This window comes from Medicago sativa, chromosome 2, assembly GCF_051527215.1.
Source record: "Medicago sativa cultivar Bolivia chromosome 2, Bolivia_mono, whole genome shotgun sequence".
Lineage (NCBI taxonomy): Eukaryota > Viridiplantae > Streptophyta > Magnoliopsida > Fabales > Fabaceae > Medicago > Medicago sativa.
The window spans coordinates 38,602,847-38,625,495 of NC_140750.1; the positions used below are offsets into that span (position 1 = coordinate 38,602,847).

A 22,649-nucleotide genomic window follows, 5' to 3' on the forward strand; every position below is an offset into this window, starting at 1 on the left:
AAAGCCCTATATATAAATACAACAATACATCATTTAATTTTATTACCTTTGTTCATTCTGATATCGAAAGAAGCTAACATATTTCTGTGTGATCAATTTTTGTATCATCAAATCAACCTGATCTTAAATGCACGAATTTCTGTATCATCAACTTTCTGGACCTCAATGATATGACCAAAACAAATGTTTATTCTTGTCAATACTGCAATCACAATATGGTTAATAATATCAAAAGCAATATAACTTAACCTCATGCAAAATTCAGTTATTTGCTCTCAATGTCAATGGAAGTTGTTAGAAAAAATATTCTCAAACTTAGAATAACCTCCCCCTCAATTTTATGACATGAATATCCTTAATTACATCAATTTGAGACAACAATTTATTTGAAAACAAGATCATGTTCCCAAAAATAAAATGATGGACGCGGCTATGTTCTAGCCGTTTGAAACAAAATGTCATTTGAAAATTTGTTCAATGATTTTTTTTTTCTAATAGAGAGAAAGTCACAGCTATGTTCTAGCCGTTTGAAACAAAATGTCATTTGAAAATTTGTTCAATGATTTTTTTTTTAATAGAGAGAAAGTGACGCAAATGCGGAAGCTAAAAAAAATCAGAGTGATTTGACTTCAAATCAATAAAATTTCGCTCTTTTAAAAAAATCATGATGTTGAGAATATATATGAATTTTTCAAAGTTTCAGCTCCTATAATGCTTAAAGGGTCATTCTTTTCAAGATGGTTTTCTCACATTTTAGCAGCACACAAAAAAAAATAACTATAAAGTGCTTTTTATTTTCACAAAATTTATGCAAACACACGTGCAATAAAAAAAAATATTTCGCTTGAAAGTGTCTGTGTGAGATATCTTGGTTATTTTTACTTCATGCTTAAAACATATTTTAAACATTTAATAAGAAAAAATTTCACGAGGGCTTATGCAACAATTAAACTAATTATGCACAAATTATATTTAAACATTTAATAAGAAAAAATTTCACGAGGGCTTATGCAACAATTAAACTAATTGTGCACAAATTATATTAATATGCCTCATGATGCTTGCATAATGTTAAATAAGCTTGGATCTCATCCCAAAAGCTAGCTCGAAGGAGGAGGGAACTCAAGTATAATTTCACGAGGGCTTATGCAACAATTAAACTAATTATGCACAAATTATATTTAAACATTTAATAAGAAAAAATTTCACGAGGGCTTATGCAACAATTAAACTAATTGTGCACTAAACTAATTATGCACAAATTATATTAATATGCCTCATGATGCTTGCATAATGTTAAATAAGCTTGGATCTCATCCCAAAAGCTAGCTCGAAGGAGGAGGGAACTCAAGTATATTTATACACTCGACAGCCCGGGAACCTGAGCGATGTGGGACATACAACAAACTTCAACACCCACCCTCACGCGTAGCGTGGGACCTAGCGTGGCTAGCGTGGAACCTAGCGTGGGCCTGGGTCAAATTCCCACATCGCAATCCTTAACCCGGCTCTGATACCATGTTAAATAAGCTTGGATCTCATCCCAAAAGCTAGCTCGAAGGAGGAGGGAACTCAAGTATATTTATACACTCGACAGCCCGGGAACCTGAGCGATGTGGGACATACAACAAACTTCAACACATAATAGGCAAGTCTTATTCAAATTAGACCAAATATATATATTATGGCAAATTAATACAAAATATTCTCATGAATATCAATCATGTATCTTCTTATTGAAATCCTTCAAAAATAAATCCTAAAAAAGGATATTCATTTAAATCATGTTAAAGAAGGATCCATTACATAAGCCATATCAAAATCTCAACTTTTTGAAAAGCCGATTTAAAAAAATTAAACTTAGGCATCAAGCAAAGTATAGGCTAATCTTGATATGCTAACCAATTTGGATTAATCCAAGATTTTGTATTGAGATAAGTGAAAATGAAAAGACATGAGAAAATCGATATGCTAACCTTGATATGCTAACCAATTTGGATTAATCCAAGATTTTGTATTGAGATAAGTGAAAATGAAAAGACATGAGAAAATCGATATGATAAAATTTTGGAAACTCATGACTATTTTAAAAATATCAACATTAATGTAGTGTGTATATTAAATAAATTTTTATTTTATATTTAAAACACCATTAAATATTTAAACCGCATTTGTTGGGTATTTTAAATGCTTATATATGCAGAAGAAAATTTTATGTAAATATTTCTAAATATCAACATTAATGCAATATTTCTATTAATTAAAATTTTATTTTTTACGCAAAACATTAATGTAGGGACTAAATTTGGTAACGGAGATAAAATTTGAGGACTTTAAAAATATTTACTTAAATGTAGAGACTATTTTTTTTTGGTGGTGCCCGAGATTTGAACCTCAGACCTTGCATATTTTATGCATTGTCCATACCAAATGAGTTAAGCTCGCGAAGACATATGTAGGAACTATTTATCAAAGGAGCGTAAAATATAGGAACTAAAAACATATTTAACCCTTAATCTTTTAAAAAGCAAATAAATTAGCTTGATAGTTATCTTTGAAAATTAGTTATACTTGTAATCAACATTATCCGTTCTCAATTTTTTAATAACAAATAAATTAAATTTTACAAAATAATAATTTTTTTTTTGAAATACAAAATAATCATTATACACCTAAAATTGACGAGACTAGATGTAAAATTAAATTTTAATAAGGACATCGTAAAACTAGTTTTACTTCGATTTTTATATAATAAAGCTAATAGACTAGATGTGAAAAGCAATTTTCACCTGTATAAAACAAAGGGTTAAATATGTTTTTGGTCTCTATAAATATACCAACTTTTTATTTTAGTCCCTCTAAAATTTTCCTTCAACTTTTGATCCCTTAAAAATTTTCCTTTTTCACTTTTGGTCCCTCTTTTAAAGTAAAATCATACGTAGAATTCATATTTTTGAGAAAGCTTCATAATATTGTAAGAATCTCTCCAAAAAAAATTAGAATTTTTTAACATAACATGAATTTAATATGAATTTTTACATTTTCTATGGTTAAAAATTCATATTTAATTCATGTTTCGTTAAAAAAATTTATTTTTTTAGGAATTTTTTTACAATATTCTACACATTTCTGCATAATTTCATTAAAAAATACAAAAATTAACGAGTAAATAGTCAAAGACCCCCCCGAAATTGCAAGGTTCATCAATTACCCCCCTGTAGTTAACGAAACATCAATTACCCCCCTGAAATTGTTAAACGTTAGTCAATTACCCCCCTCTGTTAATTTTCTCCATCCAACATGCTGATGTGGCAGTTAACTGCCCACGTGGCACTGCCACATGGTCAGAAAAGGCATGCCACGTGAGAGGGGGGTAATTGACTATATTTTTTTTTTTTTTTGAAAAAATTTAATTTTTTTTTGAAAAAAATCTGATTTTTTTCTTTTCAAAGCCAACATTTGTGCCACCCACGGACCTTGCAAATATCCCCCTGAAATTTAACATTAATGTGCAAATACCCCCTCAAATTTAAAATTTATGTAGCAAATACCCCATAAAATTTATAACTTATATGCTTATATCCTCTCCAAACTTAAAACTTATATGCAAATTACACCTTGAATCATAAAACTTTGATGGTAAATTAAAACTTATTCATAATCTATAATTTACTATATCTCTAATATAAAAAAAATCACAACTTTAAAATAAAACTGACATGTGGATCATAACAGATCACCTATTAGGATTCTGGAGGCCAATCACAACGTTTACTGTGCAATCATTGGGGAGAAAGTGTGCATGAAGATTGAAGATGGTTCATGGAGCCCAATTGGGAGGGAATGGACACTCAACAAGTGGCCATAACTATGTTGTGGACACTCAACATGCTGATGAGGAATTATGTGTTGCTTAATAATATGCTTTTAATTATAATTCTAAACTCTAATACATGATGAAAATGCAGCTCCTTTTATTTTGGCGGCTAGTAGGCTTTGTGGAAATAATAGCTGCTTGTTTCTCTAATGTGTAACAATAAAACAAACATGTTTGTTTTATTTTAAAGTTGTGATTTTTTTCTTTTTTATTGTAATTAGAGATATAGTAAATTATATATTATGAATAAGTTTTACTTTACCATCAAAGTTTTATGATTCAAGGTGTAACTTACATATAAGTTTTAACTTTGGAGAGAATATTTGCATATAAGTTATAAATTTCATGGGGTATTTGTTACATAAATTTTAAATTTAAGGGGGGTATTTGCACATTAATGTTAAATTTCAGGGGGGTATTTGCACATTAATGTTAAATTTCAGGGGGATATTTGCAAGGCCCGTGAGTGGCAAAAATGTTGATTTTGAAAAGAAAAAAAAATTAAATTTTTTCAAAAAAAAATTAAAAAATATAGTCAATTACCTCCCTCTGACGTGGCATGCCTTTTCTGACCATGTGGCAGTGCCACGTGGGCAGTTAACTGCCACATCAGCATGTTGGATGGAGGAAATTAACGGAGGGGGGTAATTGACTAACGTTTAACAATTTCGGGGGGTAATTGATGTTTCGTTAACAACAGGGGGTAATTAATGAACCTTGCAATTTCGGGGGGGTATTTTAGAGGGACTAAAACGAAAAGTTGATATATTTATAGGGACCAAAAACATGTTTGACCCTAAAACAAAACCCTTTTTCAATTCACTCTCACTTTGCATTGAATCTCGTTGCTACTACTTGCTTTCAATCTCCTCGCCTCTCTTAACACAGGTAAACTCATTCAATCGATCTCTTCTTCTTCAATTTAAATTCACAAAACCCTAAATTCGATGTTAACAATAGTCAATTTTTTTGCATAAATCAATAAAAAAAAAAACATCCCGAATCTGTGTTTTTTAAGGCTTTTTTCATTATTTATTGATTTCAAGTAAAAAGATTGAATTTTTCGGTAATTTGTGTTAATGGGTTTTTGCTTAATCATTGTTATAGCTTATCTTCCTGATTTGAGTTTTTCTTTGGGGGTTTCGCAATTTAGTTGCAGTGATTGATTTCAATGTAAAAAATTGAATTTTTTGGTGATTTATGTTGATCGTTGTTATGTTATGTGTTTTGTGAAGTAGAAGAAAAAAAAAATGGCAGTTACACTCTATAACCTTAAGGCTGAATCTGGTTTGAAGAAGCTTGATGAGTACCTTCTTACACGCAGTTACATCACTGGGTAGGTTTTTTTTTTTTTCTTTCTTTTTTCATAATTGATTGTTTATTTATTTGTTTTTTTTTTTTTTGTTTCTTATGAATTCTGTTTTTATTTGATCTGTTTAGGTACCAAGCTTCAAAGGATGACATCACTGTTTATGCAGCTTTGCCATCAGTTCCATCATATGAATATGGGAATGTTGCTAGGTGGTACAAGCACATTGATGCTTTGTTGAGAATTGCGTAAGTTCCCCTCACCATCTTTGTCGATTATATATGAACATTGTAAACTAATTAGAAATTAGTAATTCAAATGACTTGTATTCGTTATGCAATTATCTTTGTCAAATTTTAATTGAGTTTTGTGACTGTAGTGGTGTTTCTGGTGAGGGATCTGGTGTCACTGTGGAATCTTCTCTTGTGGCGGAAGAGACTGTTGCCACTCCTCCAGTTTCTGACACAAAGGCCGCTGAAGCTGAGGATGAAGATGATGACGATGTTGATTTGTTTGGTGAAGAGACTGAGGAAGAGAAGAAGGCAGCTGAGGTACGGGCAGCAGCTGTGAAGGCATCTGGCAAAAAGAAAGAGAGTGAGTTTCTGTTGTATTTCATATCCTCATAATTATTTGGAATCTGGTTGGACATCAATTTAGAGTATTGGTTTTCTGCTGATTGCATTATCAGGTGGGAAATCATCTGTATTGTTGGATGTGAAGCCATGGGATGATGAGACCGACATGAAGAAGCTTGAAGAAGCAGTGAGATCTGTTCAGTTGGAAGGGTTGTTTTGGGGTGCTTGTATGTTATTTGTCTCTTAACCATTTTTATTTTTTTGTCGATTAATATTTGCTCATTTCAGCTTTGTTGATTGTTTTCATTCTATGATATGATTCTGAATAACAAGTTTCAGTTTATTGTATACTATTTTTCAAGGCTATGTCTACGGTGCACAAATAAGATATTGGTGTACCATGCATATGTTTGTTTTCCACTATTGGGTCATTAAGTCGCTTCATATCTCACTTGATCTAATGGTGGAATGTTTTATCCAATAGTGAAAGCAAACTTGTTCACGGTCATCTCATTGTGCACCATTCAGTTTATTGTATACTATTTTTCAAGGCATGTCTATGGTGCACAAATAAGATATTGGTGTTCTATGCATAAGTTTGTTTTCCACTATTGGGTCAATAAGTCCCTTCATATCTCGCTTGATCTAATGGTGGAATGTTTTATCCAATAGCGAAATATCTTATTTTTCAATTGTAAAAGAGAGACTATTTTCAAATGCTCGAATGCGTAAAAATATACATTAGTCTTTGCTATTAATTTTATTTGTTTGTTTTATTTACTAGCTATCTCCATGATTCTGATATTAGTTTATTGCTTTCATAGCCAAACTTGTTCCTGTTGGGTACGGTATCAAGAAACTTCAAATTATGCTTACTATTGTGGATGATCTTGTTTCCGTTGACAATATGGTTGAGGATTATCTTACTGTTGAACCCATAAGTGAGTATGTCCAGAGTTGTGACATTGTGGCCTTCAATAAAATCTGTAAGTAATTTTCAGATTTTATTTGACTGTTGGTTTTATAATTTTTTCTCTCATAAGCTGCATATCTTAATGCCATATCATATTCTTTGGTGCAGAATCTGCAATTCGTATGACATGGAGATCATGGTAGGAGGCAGAAATTGCAATTATTAGAAATGACAATCAAGGGATACTATTATCCTAAGATGAGATTTTTGTTTTTGGGAACCTACTTCTTGTTGCTGTCATTTTTGTGATACTGTGTCTTTGTGACTTTATCCATTATCTGGATTGTGTTATAATTATTCAAACTTTGAGAATTGTAGGCATGTTGTGTTTTTTAAACTCTGATTCTTGTCTTGCGCACACTCTTTGAATCATGTGACATTAAAATTTCATGGGGTGTCCTCTAACAAACCCTGGGAATGCAAATTACCCTAATGTTTCAAAAACATTAAAAATAGTGATTAATGTTGCAAATTGATGTATCTAGCATCTCGTCCCTGTTTGGATTTTGAACTTATTTTCTCAAGTTCCCCAAGATAACTAACTGAAAATAGCCCGTAACTTTTACCAAAACAATTCAACAGGCACGAGTGTTTATCGTAATAAGCATGTGTGGTAATAAGTTGTTTATCCAATCAGTACCCTAGTCCAAATTTGTAATAAGGGGTGTACATTTAAACTGGTTTTCTTTTCCTAGATGAGCTCATTTTTCATATGGTACGGGGGTTAACTTTAACTCAGGTTGAAATTTTTATTGTTGAAAATAACTACTTGTTTGAAGGAAATCAATCTGCCAGTTATTAGTTATGGAATGTGAAACAAAATACAACGAACCAAAGTTACTTAATGCATGTTTAAAATCATGGTGGATTGTGCAAAATTATTTTGTTATGAAGCGTAGCTTGTACAAAAAGATAATACTTCCCAGACATTCAATATCTATTTTACATCTTGATAGAGAAAAGAATAAAAAAAAAAAAAGTAGTAATGTGGTAAATGTCAGTTGTCAGTGATGTGATTGGATGAGAGATAACAAAAGAAAATAAAATGTTGAATAAATATATGAAAATTATAGGTGCACATATATAATTAGTCGCAAATTCATGATAGTTCATTGTGATATTACTAAATTCGCTGCGATACCAAGTGCACTTGGATGAATGATAATATATCTCTTTCAACTTAAAAATAAAAAAGTCTTAAGTTCGAATCCAATAATGAGAGCGCAACAATGATAAATCTCTTGACGGTGAGTATTGTCACTCGTTACGATCCTACCCAACTCAAGAGATTAGTTTCTACTGTTACGCGAAATACCTGTTTCACAACAAACAAACAAAAAAGCACTAAGTTGAATCAGAGTAGTCAATAACGCACTGTCGCCTTTTATCTTTGTTGAAATTCCATTTATCTTCCTCTGTGTTTAGTTCTCTTGTGGCTCCTCTGTCCAATTTTTTCCTTTTATTGTCAAGTTCTTTTTATTTATTTTTTATTTATTTATTTTTTACTCTATCTATTTTCGTCTATCTTCCTTTGTTTTTTTTTTTTACTGCCAGTATGTTCCTTGTTTATTCTTTTTCTCTCTTTTATGGTCTTTTCTTTTGTGGTTCCTTTGTTCTTATTTTTTTCCTTTTCATTTTTTTATGTTCCGTATCAGTCAAAAGCCTTTAGATGGAAACTAAACTTCGTTAAGTTTTTAGTGGAGGTTTCGCCGTATTTTTATCTACCAAAAGTATATTCTTATGGGATCATTTCAATTCTCCATGTGCTTCTCCATCTTACATTTTGTGGACAAAATTATTCAGTCTAAGTTTGGTCTGTCATCTTACCATGTTACATGTCCTAGTTCTTCTAAAGTTTTTTCCAGTTCAAAGTTCAGGAAACCATATGAGACACCATATATGATTATCTCTATCTCTCTTTAATTTTTTATTTTCTACAATTTACATTTAAAAAATACAAAAAAAAAAAAAAAAGGAACATTGAACCAAGGGAAGGGAAAAGTCGGAAACAACAAAATATGAATAAAAAGAATGAGATTTACACAATGAATGATGAATGAATCTACAAATATACCATCCAGTGCACAAATTTAAGCAATAAAACCTTAATCAACAAGATATATGCATGAATCACAGTTCACCCTGGCGACGTCCAGAGGGAAAAGGAGCACTAAACCTAGCCGAAAAACTGTGCGGCAAGTCGTCATCTTCACTCTGAGCCCCACTACTGAAGTTGAGAGCATAGCTGTGTTCATCATATTGGAACTTACCCTTCTGTTGCTTCTTACCATACATGCTAATCTTTCTAATGAATGTCTTCCACTTAGGACCTGCAATCACTTCTGAAACCTCCTTCATCTTCCTCAACTTGCAAACCCACCAAGAATCTTCCCTTTGCTCCAGCAGACCTTTACCTTCATCACTGCTTGGCCCCCATTTCAACCCACAAACACGAAAGCACCCATACCCACATCCACTAGCCTCTTGGTGATCATTGAAATCTTCTCTACCGTGTTCCACCGCCTCAACCAATGGGCTTCCCTCAAAAGCAGCCATATTTTCAGAGAAATAATACTAGGGGCTTTATTTGTTCAGATTCTTTTGTAGGTGACAATCATTAAAAAGGAGAAAGATGTAAGGGAGATAATGACAAAGAAAATGAAGCTACAACTGTCTTAAAAAATTCTTCAAGCAAAATTAATATTAATAAAAGGGATTATAGCTTTTTAAACTACAAGCAAATAAAGCATCCTATGAAGTTTGGTAATGCAAACAACAACATTAAGCGATGTATCTGGCATTGGCAATTTCAATTGGCAAGTCGGTAGCTCAAGAGACGGCAATATATAATTTAATATAAGAATAGAAAAATGATATAAAATATTCTACCCAAAAAAATGATATAAAATATGGATTCCATTTAAAGAAGGATAAAGCAGACTCCAACGGTAAGCTATGTCACGCTCAGCTGTTGGTGGCTCCCACGTCATTGATAAGAACAAAGAAATTTAATTGCCTGTGTGGCCACAAGTCAAACCCAGTAGTGGTATTTGTTAAAGAAAATAAATGGTCTTTTCTTTTTTGTTTAGTACTTAGTACAGTAACACAATCAATAATCACTTTAAACATGGAACAACAGCAACAAATGCAAACATAGTTAAAACTTAAAAGTGCTGCTCCTCTTTACAATATAAATTTTTACAAGCACTGTAAAAAATTTAGAATACTGACAAACATTTTTCTTTTTCTTTATCTTTTTTCTTTTCTAGTACTGACCTTGGGTGTATTACAGGAATAGGTAGTAGTACTAGACAACCTGACACTTATTAACAATCATAGGTTACCTTCTGAGACTTACAAGACCATCATAAGGCAAATATTGCCAATTGGATGGGAAACACAAACCATAGATGGATATAGGATTAAGCATCTCGCTCCTGCAGTTGTAGGGAATTATTTCTGCACCTGATTCTGAGATGAAGCAGACTGCTGCTGTTGATTTTGTCCTTTGGGAGAGATCTTGGCCGCCATGGAACGTAAATCATTGGCAATCTCGGTAAATGAAGGTCTTTCTGATGGTTCTGAAGACCAGCACCTCTCCATCAGCACTCTCCATTCTGGATCACAGGATTCTGGAACTGGAGGCCGCAAAGTGTTGTTCACAATGCCACCTGAATTATGTTTGGAAAAATCCACAGCTCAATAACCAAAAGCTAATATAACCTGACTCTATAGTAGGGATTCGGCCTTTGGATTACCTATGATGGCCCCATAGTGCAAATCAGCATACGGCTCTTCTCCAGTGAGCAGTTCCCACATGACAATACCAAATGAGAACACATCAACCTAGGAGAACAAATATTAGAAGAAAACTAGTTTAGATTTAGAGAATGAAAAAATGTGCAAAAAATCATTAAATAAATCAATGTTTAAAATGAGTTAGACAAACCTTTTCTGAAACAAGGCTACTACTCCCATTCAGGAGTTCAGGTGCCATCCAAGGTAGGGTTCCTCTCACACCACCGGATATTAGAGTCTGGCATTTTACTTTGGACAGACCCAAGTCTCCAACCTGGTATCAGAATCAACATGTGAATAACTGGGATATGGAACATAATACATTCAGTTGCTCTGTGCTGAAAGTAGAACTGTTTTGATCATGACAGGAAGTACTATATACCCTAAAACCAGTATAACAAAAAACTGAAAATAAGATGGTGCTTAATGTCGCAGAGGTAGAACTAATTTTAAATCGTTAGTAGATCATGGTGTCAATTGCATTGAATATGTAAATAAGAAAATAAGGATGAGGCATAGGCAATAGGCATATTTAAGCCAGTAAAACTAACAAACTGCAGGTATGGTCGGTTAACAGAACAACCGGATACTGCGCAAAAACATCTCAAATTACTTATATACTTCATGTTAGCCAGTATCAGGTGACATACACCAATGATGGTATGGAGTATTATCAACAAGTATAATCCTCAGGGGCCAGTAAAGTCACTTCCATCGTATTCAGGTAGATAGTGAACCCAAAACAATCTTCAATAAATCCCATTGTATTCGATTTGGGAATGCAATTATTCAGTATCAGCTTGGCGGTGGATAGTGGGAGAAGAGAGGCTCGAGAACATACTTGTATCTTCATTGTAACCTAGTATTCAATTTGTGAATAGAGGTATCACATATTCAGAGGAAAATCCCAAAGTAATACTAGTCTGTTTCTAACACGCCGTTGAACCCCACAAGACGCCTAATAGGAAAGGTAATTTTGTCTATTTAAGTGCGAAACAATCATTGGATATGATAAGATCTTATCAGACTCATCCTATTATTCAATCTATCATTATCTCATCATGGCCACCAAACGACTCGTTAACTCTACACGGACATTTCTATGGTATAGGAACATTAGTATGGAGCATACATTAAGGTTTAGCGTAAAATCATTGGTGAATGCTAATAAGTACCTAATTAGAATGTAGTGAAAACTCCAAAATTCAAGATTTAACAATAAATTTCAATTTTTTGTGAAAAAAAAAAACAAAAAAAAAAAAAACACTAAATTTCAATTTTTTTGTGGGAGAGCTATGCATCTTCAAGCCTGACTTATACTTGATGCATTTATTAGTAGTTGTGTATTCCTCGCGGCGCTGTAGGGAGAACACTGCAAATCTGTGATGAGAAATTGCAGACTAAACTCTAATGTAATAAAGAACCATTTTGAGTGATATAGTGCTATCTTTTTTTGTATATATCAAACATGCCTACATAGACCTTGAGTATAGCTAAATAAAATATTAGTCTTTAAATTCGCCTTTCTGCTGATTCAAATTTCTTAAATCCGACAAAAGCAGCAAATTGTAAATGTATCTCATCAAGGTCCTCCAAGAAAAGCCACCTCAACATATCCCTAACACTAGTATCCAATCACCTTCTCAAAAAGTACAGAACATGGGTTATATGTTGTCACACTCTGAACTTTCACACCATTGAATTGCTAAGAGCCTTAGAGTATATTGAAGTTGGTTCACTAATTTGGTGCACTAGTTATTCAGCTCCTTATATACAAAATGATGTGATGAATGTCTAACACAGATGAATGCTGCAGAACAATATTTTAAATATAATATTATCACATCAGAAAGATTTAAAACCTTGCATATTGGGCGGTGTGGATCACGAAGATTCACAAGCAAGTTGTCACTTTTCAAGTCGAAGTGCACAATGTTTTTTCCATGGAGGTACTCCATGCCAAAGGCCACATCCATTGCAATCATAAGACGCTTGCGCTTGTCAAGATTCCTGATATGATCAAAAAAAGATGCAAACGTTTATAATATGAAACAGTGATACATAAAACCAGGGTAATGCAAAATAGCCAACAGGTAGAAGTGTGTGCATGCACGACATACACATACCTTCCATTCTTCTGGCAGGCATTTCTTAGAGAACCATTAACCATATACTCTGTTACTGTTGCCACAGACCCTCCTGGGCCATCAAGAACAACACCATAAAAAGCTACCACGTTTGGGTGGTGCAAATCAGCAAGCTTGATTGCTTCATTCCAAAAATCAGCTCTCTGCTTAATGCATAAACGGTGAACAATGTAAGCTAGTTTACTGATAATGAAGGAAACTATGAGACAATGGAAATCAAAATCAATAATAATTCCTAATGAGAAACAGACCAAGCGCTCTTGCTCTGAAGGCTTTCCAGCAAAACACCTATCATTGATCCGCTTTATTGCAACATCAGTACCTCTCCACTTTCCATGATACACAGTCCCAAAGGTCCCAGAGCCCAATTCTACTAGCTCTTCAAGGTCACTATTTTTAATAATCTAGCCACATTCCCACAGCAAGGATTTAGTTTAGCAGGGAAAGCAATTTTAATAGAAAAAAACATACAATAGAAAACATTCAACCTGTAACGATCCAACATCTGATGCTGGAAAGCCAAAATTTGCTTTCTCTGACAGATTGCTTTTGTCATCCTAAGGAGGAAAGAGAATAATTCTATTTAGAACAATAATAAATTCACAACTAAGAAGGAGCAAGAATGTGAGAGGAAGAAACATTTTATTTTGGAGACAGTTCCTGCAATTGCAAGAATGAAAAAAATAATATAAATAGAAAGGGATGTCAGTCACCTGAGCTTTTTCTTTACAGTGTAAATCTAGTAGATTATTTTGAACATCTCCATCTTCGATGTTTTCATGAAGGGACACATCTCGGGCATGTAAGTCAGGATTTGAAGTGCTTGAGTGCAAAACAGATGCAGCTGAACTTTCAGCAACAGCTTGAAGTTGTTGGTCTTCTGGTGATCAATGAAGAAACCAAAATACAATGAGTATGGAATACATGATCTAAACTATTTATGATTGATAAGGATAACTGATATGTAAGACTTTAACAATTTACGGACCCTTGGTATATCGTGCTTCTTCTAATGTTGAATTCTGTTTGAATGTCTGATAGAGACCATCATTCAATTGACCATCGAACTTTTGTTCAACACTGTTACCTGAATTCTCACCATACTGATCCATATAAGAAGAGGTTTCTTTCTTTGATGTGACTTTGTCAGGTCTAGGTGGTGGATAGTAGGTACCGTGTATATTCCATGGATCCTGATTGCTAAAGAGTGAGTTTGAAGAATCCTGCACATGTCCAAACCCAACAGGTTGCGAAATTGAAGATAAAACTACATCATCCTTCTGATGGTTTCCATTCTTCGATTGAGGATTTGTTCCAGGACTTCCCCACATAGGCGAGTGTGCAACCTCATTGTACTCCACTGGCCTGGATTTATTACCATATGGAATTTCTACAGTGGGATTAGGAAGAGTATCCACCATCTTAATTTGATTTCCATCAGCAATCAATTTTGACCTGCCAATGTTATCCAAATCCACCCCTTTCTTCTCTATAGCATGCTGAGTACTATAATCAAAATTATCATTATTTACAAAAGTTTCAGGATTGCTTATCTTGAGGTTGTCCATCCCTCCATCAATAGGTTTGAGCAGGTCCTGTGCAATCCAATTCTCCACAGCATCTGCTTTTGAAATTGTATTAGCAAGCTCATTAGTATATTCTGTTGATGATTCTTGAACCCTACAAATAGAATTTTCAACTGATGTGCCACCAACTAAAGGTATTTCATGAACAGGCGTATTCAAGACCACATCTTCTTTGGCCCAAGTTTCAACTGGCACCATGTGCTGGCGGGCGAAATCATCTAGATAAGACAGTGGTGCTGTTGCTGTAAGCCCGTCCCCTGACGACTGTTTTTCACCTGTTCTTCCAACCATTTCCGGGATAATCACTGCGTTTCTGGGATGATCAGACCTATTTCTCTCACCTTCAGCCTCCAGAGGAAGACAACTCGTGTCACCACACGGTATAATGTCCCTGGGTCTGGTCCCAACTGCTTGTTCAACATTAACATTGCCTTCCTTCACTTGTGCAGTCACCGACACCCTGTTTGTTGGTTGAGCTCTTAAATTGTCCTCTACCGGGAGATTGTTGTAACTTGGTATTGAATCCGGAACTGAACCTACACAGCTATTATGCTGATCCTGAACCACTGGATCTGAATGAGCATGAGGCAGTTTTTTCTGACACATATAACAATCCTCTACTCTTTGACGGACCATTAATGGTTGTTGAGGTAACATTCCATCATGATAAAAAACATGCTCCGAAGGAGAAATTTGAACCCAACCATAATTACCTCCGAAAGGGACTTGAACTGGATATGCTTTGCAACTTTGCTCAGAAATAAGCTGGTGGTGCATCCTTAGCCCTGAAGTATTTTCGTCATAATATTGCTCAAAACCGTTTTGTTGCCCATGTATGACTGGTTGTGGTTGAATAACACTTGGTCTTATACCGGCATGAGAAGATGGCTGAGTCATTGTCACATGCAATGCAGGGATTACCTGTTGAGATGTAAACCGGGCAGTATTATCATGAAAATAATGCTGAGAGTAGATAGTCCCAGGCCTACCTACAGGCTGGGGGCTTGGGAATCCCATGTGGGCAGGCATTGGGACATAATCTGCATGGTTCAGAACTTGTTGTCGAGGATCAGTGAATGCCTGCAAAGGTGCAGATGGTGGAATTTGCATTCCAGACTGCTGCAAGCCAAATGGCTGTTGGGATAAAGTAACAGGCACCAACTTCTCTACCTCAACCTCATTCTGCAAAGGTGGAGGCTGAGTTGGAGCTGAATTAGCCACAGGTATGCCCAATGAAACTGCAGAAACATTTGAGCATACCGATTCAACAGGGTCAGTAACCATAATATTTGCAGCAGTAGCGTCATGAGATGCAATGACATTCGCATCGGGTGATAAAGTGGTGAACATAGGTAGGCCATTAACATCAACTTGAGCAGCATTTGTGCTATCAGGAGCCTCGAACCCACTCAAATCAGAATTTTGAGTAGATGCTGCACTTGTAAGACTCCCTTTCCTTGTGAGTTTGTTTCCATCAATCCTCTCAAAAATTCCATTCACTGCTTCAACATATTTCTGCCCACCATCATTTAAATTTGCAAACTGTTGCAGACCTGAAGGATCCAATTCGGAAGCAGAAAACAGAAAAACCCTTAACTTAGATGAACCATCTTTAGACCTCTGAATCAACCTTTCATACTCCTCTATCATATTATCAAGATCATCGGCACAAGAAACCGAGACCAATGCATCAAGATCCTCGCCAGGAAGCTGATATTTGATGACAACAGGTTGGCCAAAAGTATCAACCATCTTTTGCACCAAATCATTAAAACTCACATTTCTCTTAACACTTATTATCCTAGTCTGCCCACCAACATACCTCAACATCCCATCACTAGGTCTAGGATAAATCCTCCCACCATAACTACACATAAACTTCAATTTTCGCCCAGAAACAGAATCATCCCCGCTGTTTTCACTCGCCTGGCTAGCGGATTGATTAACACGATCGGAAGGAGGAGTCCCAATCAACCCAACACCAGTACCATTACCAATCACTCTGCTACCATACTGAATACTATTATTACTATTACTATCCAAAGCATTACTAGTAGTAACCCAATTACCCAAATTCAAAGGATAACCATTAGAAGTTGCAACAAAACTACCTGAAAGATCAACAGCATTGCCACCAGCAACACGATTAGGGAAATTAAACCCAACATTAGGGTTCAAAGGTGGATGAGGTCGAATACACCATGTTGTAGAAGAACCACCACCACCACCACCACCACCAGAAGTAACATTTCCATATCCTACTCCAACCAACCCACTTTCAGGATAATAAACCGGAACCGCCGCACCGGAACCTACATTCACCGACTCATCCGATCGGATAACGTTGTTCACCGGTGGTGGCAGCATAGTTTTAGGGCTAGAACTTTGATCAAACGCCATGAAAACCTAGAAACAGAAAAGCAGAATTAAAAACCCTAGTCAAATTGAGCAAAATGAGGAGAGAAATAGAAGAATCATACCAGAAAGTGAAAAAGACGGTGAAGTGTGAGAGTGATGATGTAGTTGAAGTCGGTGATTTTCGAAAGAGGACAAAATCGAATACGCGTTGAATCAATTAATCACAGAGTCGTCTTCTTCTTCTTCTTCTTGTTCAGTTAATGCTACTGAAATTGAATTTTATTTACAAAATAGAATAATCTATTTTATTTTATGAGAAGAAAATGAAACTAATAATCATCAAAGAGAGTTAGAGGGAGAGGGAATAATGAAGCGCGTGGAGTTACACGTAATATTTTTGCCGGGAATAGAAATGAAACAACGGCGGTGGAGAAAGGAAGAGAAGAAGAAGAAAAATAGTAAGAGAGGAAGAGGCACGTGGATTATTCGACCGCTTCATGCAAATACTAATTAATGAAATTAGGGTTCTAAAAAAGAAAGAAAGTGAAAGGGATTAGCTAATAGGTGGGGTCGACTATCCCCCACCAAATCTCTCACCACCGTTCACCAACTTCACACTCTCTTTCTCTAATTGTTTTTAGGGTTAAATATGTTTTTGGTCCTTATAAATATGTCAATTTTTCGTTTTAGTCCCTCTAAAATTTTCCTTCAACTTTTAATCCCTATAAAATTTTCAATTTTCACTTTTGGTCCCTCTTTTAAAGTAAACTCATATATAGAATTCATATTTTTTAATAAACTTTTCCAGAAAAATTCAAAATATTATAAGAATCACTCCAAAAAAAATTTAGAATTTTTTAACAAAACATGAATTTAATATGAATTTATATATTTTTTACGGTTAAAAATTCATATTTAATTTGTGTTTTGTTAAAAAATTCTAATTATTTTTACTAAATTTTTTTAGAATATTTTACACATTTCTGCACAATTTCATTAAAAAATACAAAAATTAAATTAAAAATAGGGACCAAAAGTAGTGATTGAAAATTTTATAGGGACTAAAAGTTGAAGGAAATTTTTAGAGGGACTAAAACGAAAAGTTGACATATTTATAGGGACCAAAAACATATTTAACCCTTGTTTTTAAGAATATTTTTTTAGGTGCCGGTCGGGTTCGAACGGCGGACCTTACATATTTTATGCATTATCTTTACCAACTGAGTTAAATTCACGGGGACAATTGTTTTTAAGACTATGAAAATGCTAACGAGTTTCTTTGAAAATAACAAATGAATTTTTTAATAAAAATTTTGTGTATTTGATGTATTGATAATTGAAATGTTTAATCCTTTTAAAAAATACTCGTTAATGAAAATTTATTATTTAATTTTAAATTGGTGAGAAATGAATAACATGTCTCTTAATCTTGGTAGATATCAAAAACAACTCAAATGATTTTAAATTTGTATAAATTTTTTATAGAAAAATGATAACAAGTGCCCCCGAGATATAAGATAAAGAAACAAATAAAATATATATTGGAACTTTTTTTTTTTGGTACAAACATATATTGGAACTTATGTGGTCAAAGTAAGTGTAAAAAAATATGTTTTCAACGTAAAATTTTCCTTTTTTATTTTCTTAAATAGTGGCACATGAGCATTAGTCGGCATGACCCATTTATATATGATAAAAATTTACAATCCAATAGTCAAATTTTTTTAAAAAAAGAACTGAGTAAAACGATATTGAATAGTATAATGTTGAATTACTATAATTTGATCTTATATATATATATATATATATATATATATATATATATATATATATATAGACATGCATATAACTGTAATATTTTTTGAAAAATATAGTTTGGATGGTAGAAAAATTATAAAGAGATTTGATAGGTTGAATTTCGAATCAGCAATTCCAAATTTTTCCACCATCCAAACTATACTTTTCAAAAATATTATAAAGAGATTTGATAGGGTGAAGGGTGATTCTTCATGAAGACTGAAGAGTCATGTATAAGTAGTAGTAAATTATATAATTATATTATTATTACTATTATTATATTATTATTAGTATTATCTTTTTTTATGATATTTTCTTAGTTATAAATTATCGTAAGTAATTTTTAGTCAAGGTGAACAACATACAAATTTAAATGACATTAAATTTATAGGACCAATATCATCTTCTTCTTTTTTTTTTTTTAAATAACATCATCTTTGTTCCTACTACTACTTTAGGATTTTTGTTTTATTTTGGGATAAATGTAAAACAAATAATTAAAGAAACCCGGCACCAGATGTTGTTTATTTCTCGTTGCGTGCATGTATATACAATAGATATGGATCATATTATATGAATTTGAATCATGCACGAATATTGGAATTCTCCTATTTTGGCTATATGAATTTGAATCATGCACGAATATTGGAATTCTCCTATGTGTGGCCATATGAAAATGACTTTCCTTTATATATTTTGACACAAATGAAAATGACTTTCCTTAAAACAACATCCGTTTACGCCTGCAATTTTGCATTTGCATCCTTCCTAAAATACACAGATGGCGACCCACCACCACTTTATATATAATAAATGAGTGGAAATTTTATTCGAGGCCACTCCGGAACCAAAATTGAGCCCCAATAGAAAACATATGCTGGGATTTGGTTTAAATGAAGATTAATTTTACAATATGTGTTTAATATAAAATAAAAGTATTAATCTTTACTAGAAATCCTTATTTATTAATTTTGTTATGTCTGCAACAATTTAACCTAATATTTCCCGCTCATTTGCTGTATTAAGTTAGCAGTAATTTAACCTAATAAATTCCATCTAAAAAATGCATCGCACTAATTTCATTCATATCATGTTGACTATATCCTTATTTATTAATTAATGCATCGCACCAATTTCATTCATATCCTATTGGTTATATCCTTATTTATTAATTTTGTTAGGTCTGCAGCAATTTAACCTAATATTTTCCCGCTCATTTGCTGTATTACATTAGCAGTAATTTAACCTAACAAATTCCATCTAAAAAAATGCATCGCACCAATTTCATTCATATCATGTTGGCTATATCATTATTTATTAACTTTGTTAGGTCTGCAGCAATTTAACCTGATACTTTCCCGCTCATTTGCTGTATTAGGTTAGCAGTAATTTAACCTAACAAATTCCATCTAAAAAAATGCATCGCACCAATTTCATTCTTATCCTCTTGCCTTTTTTTTGTACACTTATTTAATCAATCAATCAATAGTATATATATAAAGTAAGGTTTTTTATGCCACGTGTCACTTCCACATTCATTCTCAATATTTTTATTATTTTTTCTATTTTTAAAAACCAATATATTATTTAACATAAATATCTCAACAAACTTTTGATCTTATGCACTCAATATTTTTTTTAATTTGTATTGAATTTCTAATATTTTATGTAGCAGTCCCTCAAAAAATATATTTTATGTAGCAGAAATATCTCAACAAATTACACATCAATCAATCAATAATCAATCAATCAATCAATCAATAGTATATATATAAAGTAAGGTTTTTTTATGCCATGTGTCACTTCCATATTCATTCTCAATATTTCTATTATTTTTTCTATTTTTAAAAAACAAATATATTATTTAACATAAATATCTCAACAACATTTTGATCTTATCCACTCAATATTTTCTTTAATTTTTTTTTGAATTTCAAATATTTTATGTAGCAAAAATATCTCAACAAACTACACATAATACTTTCAACAAAGTTTACATGTATGATCTTATTTTATGATTAAAAGACTTCAATTTGTTTATTTGTTTTTATGAAAAGAAACTTCAATTAGTTATTACTAATCTTTTAGCATTGTATCATTCAATTAGTTTTTATGTTTGAGGAAAAAAATGGTTCGATTAGTTTTTATTTTTGATAAAAAAAAGGTTCGATTAGTTATTATGTTATCTTTTAGCAGCATATTCTAATGCAAATGTTAATTATAAATAAATAAATTTTTGTTAATCACATATTTACATATTTTGAGCACAAGCAGAAACCCCAAACCTTCTTTTCATCTAACATTTTTCCTTTTTCAGGTTTGCCGAACACCAATTTTATTCCCTTTCAATCGATTTTTTTCTCTCATACGCATGGGCCACGAAACAAACCCATGACCACATGTTTAAAGGGACCCAAAACTCTTACCACTTGGACTAATTCATTATTAATTTTGTTACACTTTTTATTCTTGCATTGGACATTCATCTCATCATTTATATATATTTTTAAGATATTATTATAATTGTAAATTTAAATAATTTCAATCTAATATACTTACATGTGTATTCGTGCACACAAACTTATAAAACTTACTATTTAATATCTAACCCGGGCAACGCCGGGTCTCTAAACTAGTTAATACTAAAAAAATGCATCGCACCAATTTCATTCCTTTCCTGTTGGCTATATCCTTATTTATTAATTTTGTTAGGTCTGCAACAATTTAACCTAATATTTTCCTGCTCATTTGCTGTATTAGGTTAGCAGTAACTTAACCTAGAAAATTCCATCTGAAAAAATGCATCGCACCAATTTCATTCATATCATGTTGGCTATATCCTTATTCATATGTCAATCCCTTTGCAATAAACCTGTGCGGAGCACGGGTCAAATATCTAGTAATGATTGATATGATAACGTATAAATGCAATCTTGGGGGATTGTTCCCATTTTTGTGAGACGTATTCGCAACCTTTTGAGTTTGGATTCGCATGTACAAGTTCTTCATACTTTGCGCGAGGGAAACTGAAATGCTGACTGACTTTCTAATTACAGTTGTCTTTGAAATATTATAGTTGTTCTGTGGTGGAGTCTCCTCATAATGATCTATGCAGCTTGCTTTTGATGATATGTCCGGAGCTTGCATGAGTAGGAGTGTTCGACTAGCTTTTTAGTTTTGTTTTTTCTTCGGGCTTAGGCCCTCTTTTGTACCAAAAAAAAAACAAATAAAACCGTATGAGCATAAATATGATCAGATTTACAATATGTTTCATCTATCTCTATAGATGAGGAGAATAAATAATATGATATGAACGGTATATTGAAAATCATAGTCTCTTACATTGTGATGGTCAATTAGGGTTTTCCATTATTTCTGTTCATGGGTCATCGTGACATCCACCAACATTGAGTCCATATTAATTAATTAATTAATTAATTAATTAATTAATTAATTATATTACTTAATTCGACTACTAATTAATTAAGGTTCATAATTGATAAATAACTAATAAAATAATTATAAGGGTTAATTACGTTTTTGGTCCCTATAAATATCTGCAGTTTTGTTTTTAGTCCCTCTAAAAACAAATCACACTTTTTAGTCCCTACAAAATTTTCAGTTAGTGTTTTCAGTCCCTGTTAAATTAAAATTTGTTTAATTATGCTTAAACTTTTAAATTTTTGAATGATTTTTTACAGACATGTTCATAACATCGTAAGGCACTCTTTTATAAAATCTTTTAGTTTTTTAACATGTAATGAATTAAATATGAATTTTTCTAAAAGCCAAAATTTCAAGATTATATTAATGAAAATTTGGACCTAATAATAAAATTTTGAGTTACTTTTTTGCTGAGGAACTTTGTATAATGTTCTAAATAAGTATGTAAAAAATATGTTAAAAATTTAAAAGTTTAAGCACAATTAAGCAAATTTTAATTTTACAAGGACTAAAAGTACTAAAAGTATGTGTTGGTCCCTGTTAAATTAAAATTTGTTTAATTATACTTAAACTTTTTATATTTTAAAATGATTTTTACCGAACCAGCATCAAAGGGAGACCACGGATGATCATTCAGAAGCAATACCGGTTGAAACACAGGATATTAACAACGATGAAAGCACATATGCTATTCATGCAGCCATACCGACACCTGTGGTAATCACTAATACACCGCAGCAAGAATCACTCGAGGAGGAAGTGCCCGAGCAAAACAACACATCAAC

The 22,649-nt window shown here is 33.0% G+C and overlaps 3 protein-coding genes across 6 annotated transcripts; 1 reads left to right on the forward strand and 2 right to left on the reverse strand.

Annotated features, from left to right (window-relative positions):
• The first annotated feature begins 4,704 nt into the window (after window positions 1–4,704).
• LOC146946753 (elongation factor 1-delta-like) lies at window positions 4,705–7,046 on the forward strand. 3 transcript variants are annotated; one of them, XM_085744660.1, is made up of 7 exons: window positions 4,705–4,765; window positions 5,113–5,213; window positions 5,318–5,434; window positions 5,566–5,780; window positions 5,875–5,988; window positions 6,586–6,747; window positions 6,843–7,046. In XM_085744660.1, coding segments are annotated over exons 2-7 (696 nt in total). In that variant the 5' UTR covers window positions 4,705–4,765; window positions 5,113–5,127; the 3' UTR covers window positions 6,845–7,046. The 3 variants fall into 3 exon arrangements, with proteins under 3 accessions (XP_085600786.1, XP_085600784.1, XP_085600785.1); XM_085744658.1 differs by having other exon boundaries at window positions 5,116–5,213; XM_085744659.1 differs by having other exon boundaries at window positions 5,119–5,213.
• A 1,690-nt stretch (window positions 7,047–8,736) lies between these two features.
• Window positions 8,737–9,290, reverse strand: LOC146946755 (uncharacterized). Its single transcript, XM_085744661.1, has one exon. The coding sequence runs from the start codon at window positions 9,288–9,290 to the stop codon at window positions 8,865–8,867; it is 426 nt and encodes a 141-aa protein (XP_085600787.1). The 3' UTR covers window positions 8,737–8,864.
• Window positions 8,737–17,124, reverse strand: LOC146946754 (RAF-like serine/threonine-protein kinase 20). 2 transcript variants are annotated; one of them, XM_085744657.1, is made up of 11 exons: window positions 16,746–17,124; window positions 13,854–16,671; window positions 13,668–13,766; window positions 13,393–13,559; window positions 13,168–13,236; window positions 12,931–13,083; window positions 12,659–12,822; window positions 12,395–12,542; window positions 10,684–10,806; window positions 10,493–10,580; window positions 8,737–10,405 (listed from the first exon to the last, which is right to left on the reverse strand). In XM_085744657.1, the coding sequence occupies exons 2-11, from the start codon at window positions 16,663–16,665 to the stop codon at window positions 10,188–10,190; spliced, it is 4,041 nt and encodes a 1,346-aa protein (XP_085600783.1). In that variant the 5' UTR covers window positions 16,666–16,671; window positions 16,746–17,124; the 3' UTR covers window positions 8,737–10,187. The 2 variants fall into 2 exon arrangements, with proteins under 2 accessions (XP_085600783.1, XP_085600782.1); XM_085744656.1 differs by having other exon boundaries at window positions 13,668–16,671.
• Between the last annotated feature and the right edge of the window lie 5,525 nt (window positions 17,125–22,649).

Coding starts and splice junctions, on each gene's coding strand:
- LOC146946753 (XM_085744660.1), top strand. CDS start 5,128: ATGGCAGTTACACTCTATAACCTTAAGGCTGAATCTGGTTTGAAGAAG. Junction 5,435..5,565: donor GATGCTTTGTTGAGAATTGC/GTAAGTTCCCCT, acceptor TTGTGACTGTAG/TGGTGTTTCTGGTGAGGGAT. Junction 5,781..5,874: donor ATCTGGCAAAAAGAAAGAGA/GTGAGTTTCTGT, acceptor TTGCATTATCAG/GTGGGAAATCATCTGTATTG.
- LOC146946755 (XM_085744661.1), bottom strand. CDS start 9,290: ATGGCTGCTTTTGAGGGAAGCCCATTGGTTGAGGCGGTGGAACACGGT.
- LOC146946754 (XM_085744656.1), bottom strand. CDS start 16,665: ATGGCGTTTGATCAAAGTTCTAGCCCTAAAACTATGCTGCCACCACCG. Junction 13,560..13,667: donor AGAAGCACGATATACCAAGG/GTCCGTAAATTG, acceptor ATTGATCACCAG/AAGACCAACAACTTCAAGCT. Junction 13,237..13,392: donor ACTGTAAAGAAAAAGCTCAG/GTGACTGACATC, acceptor TTTCCTCCTTAG/GATGACAAAAGCAATCTGTC.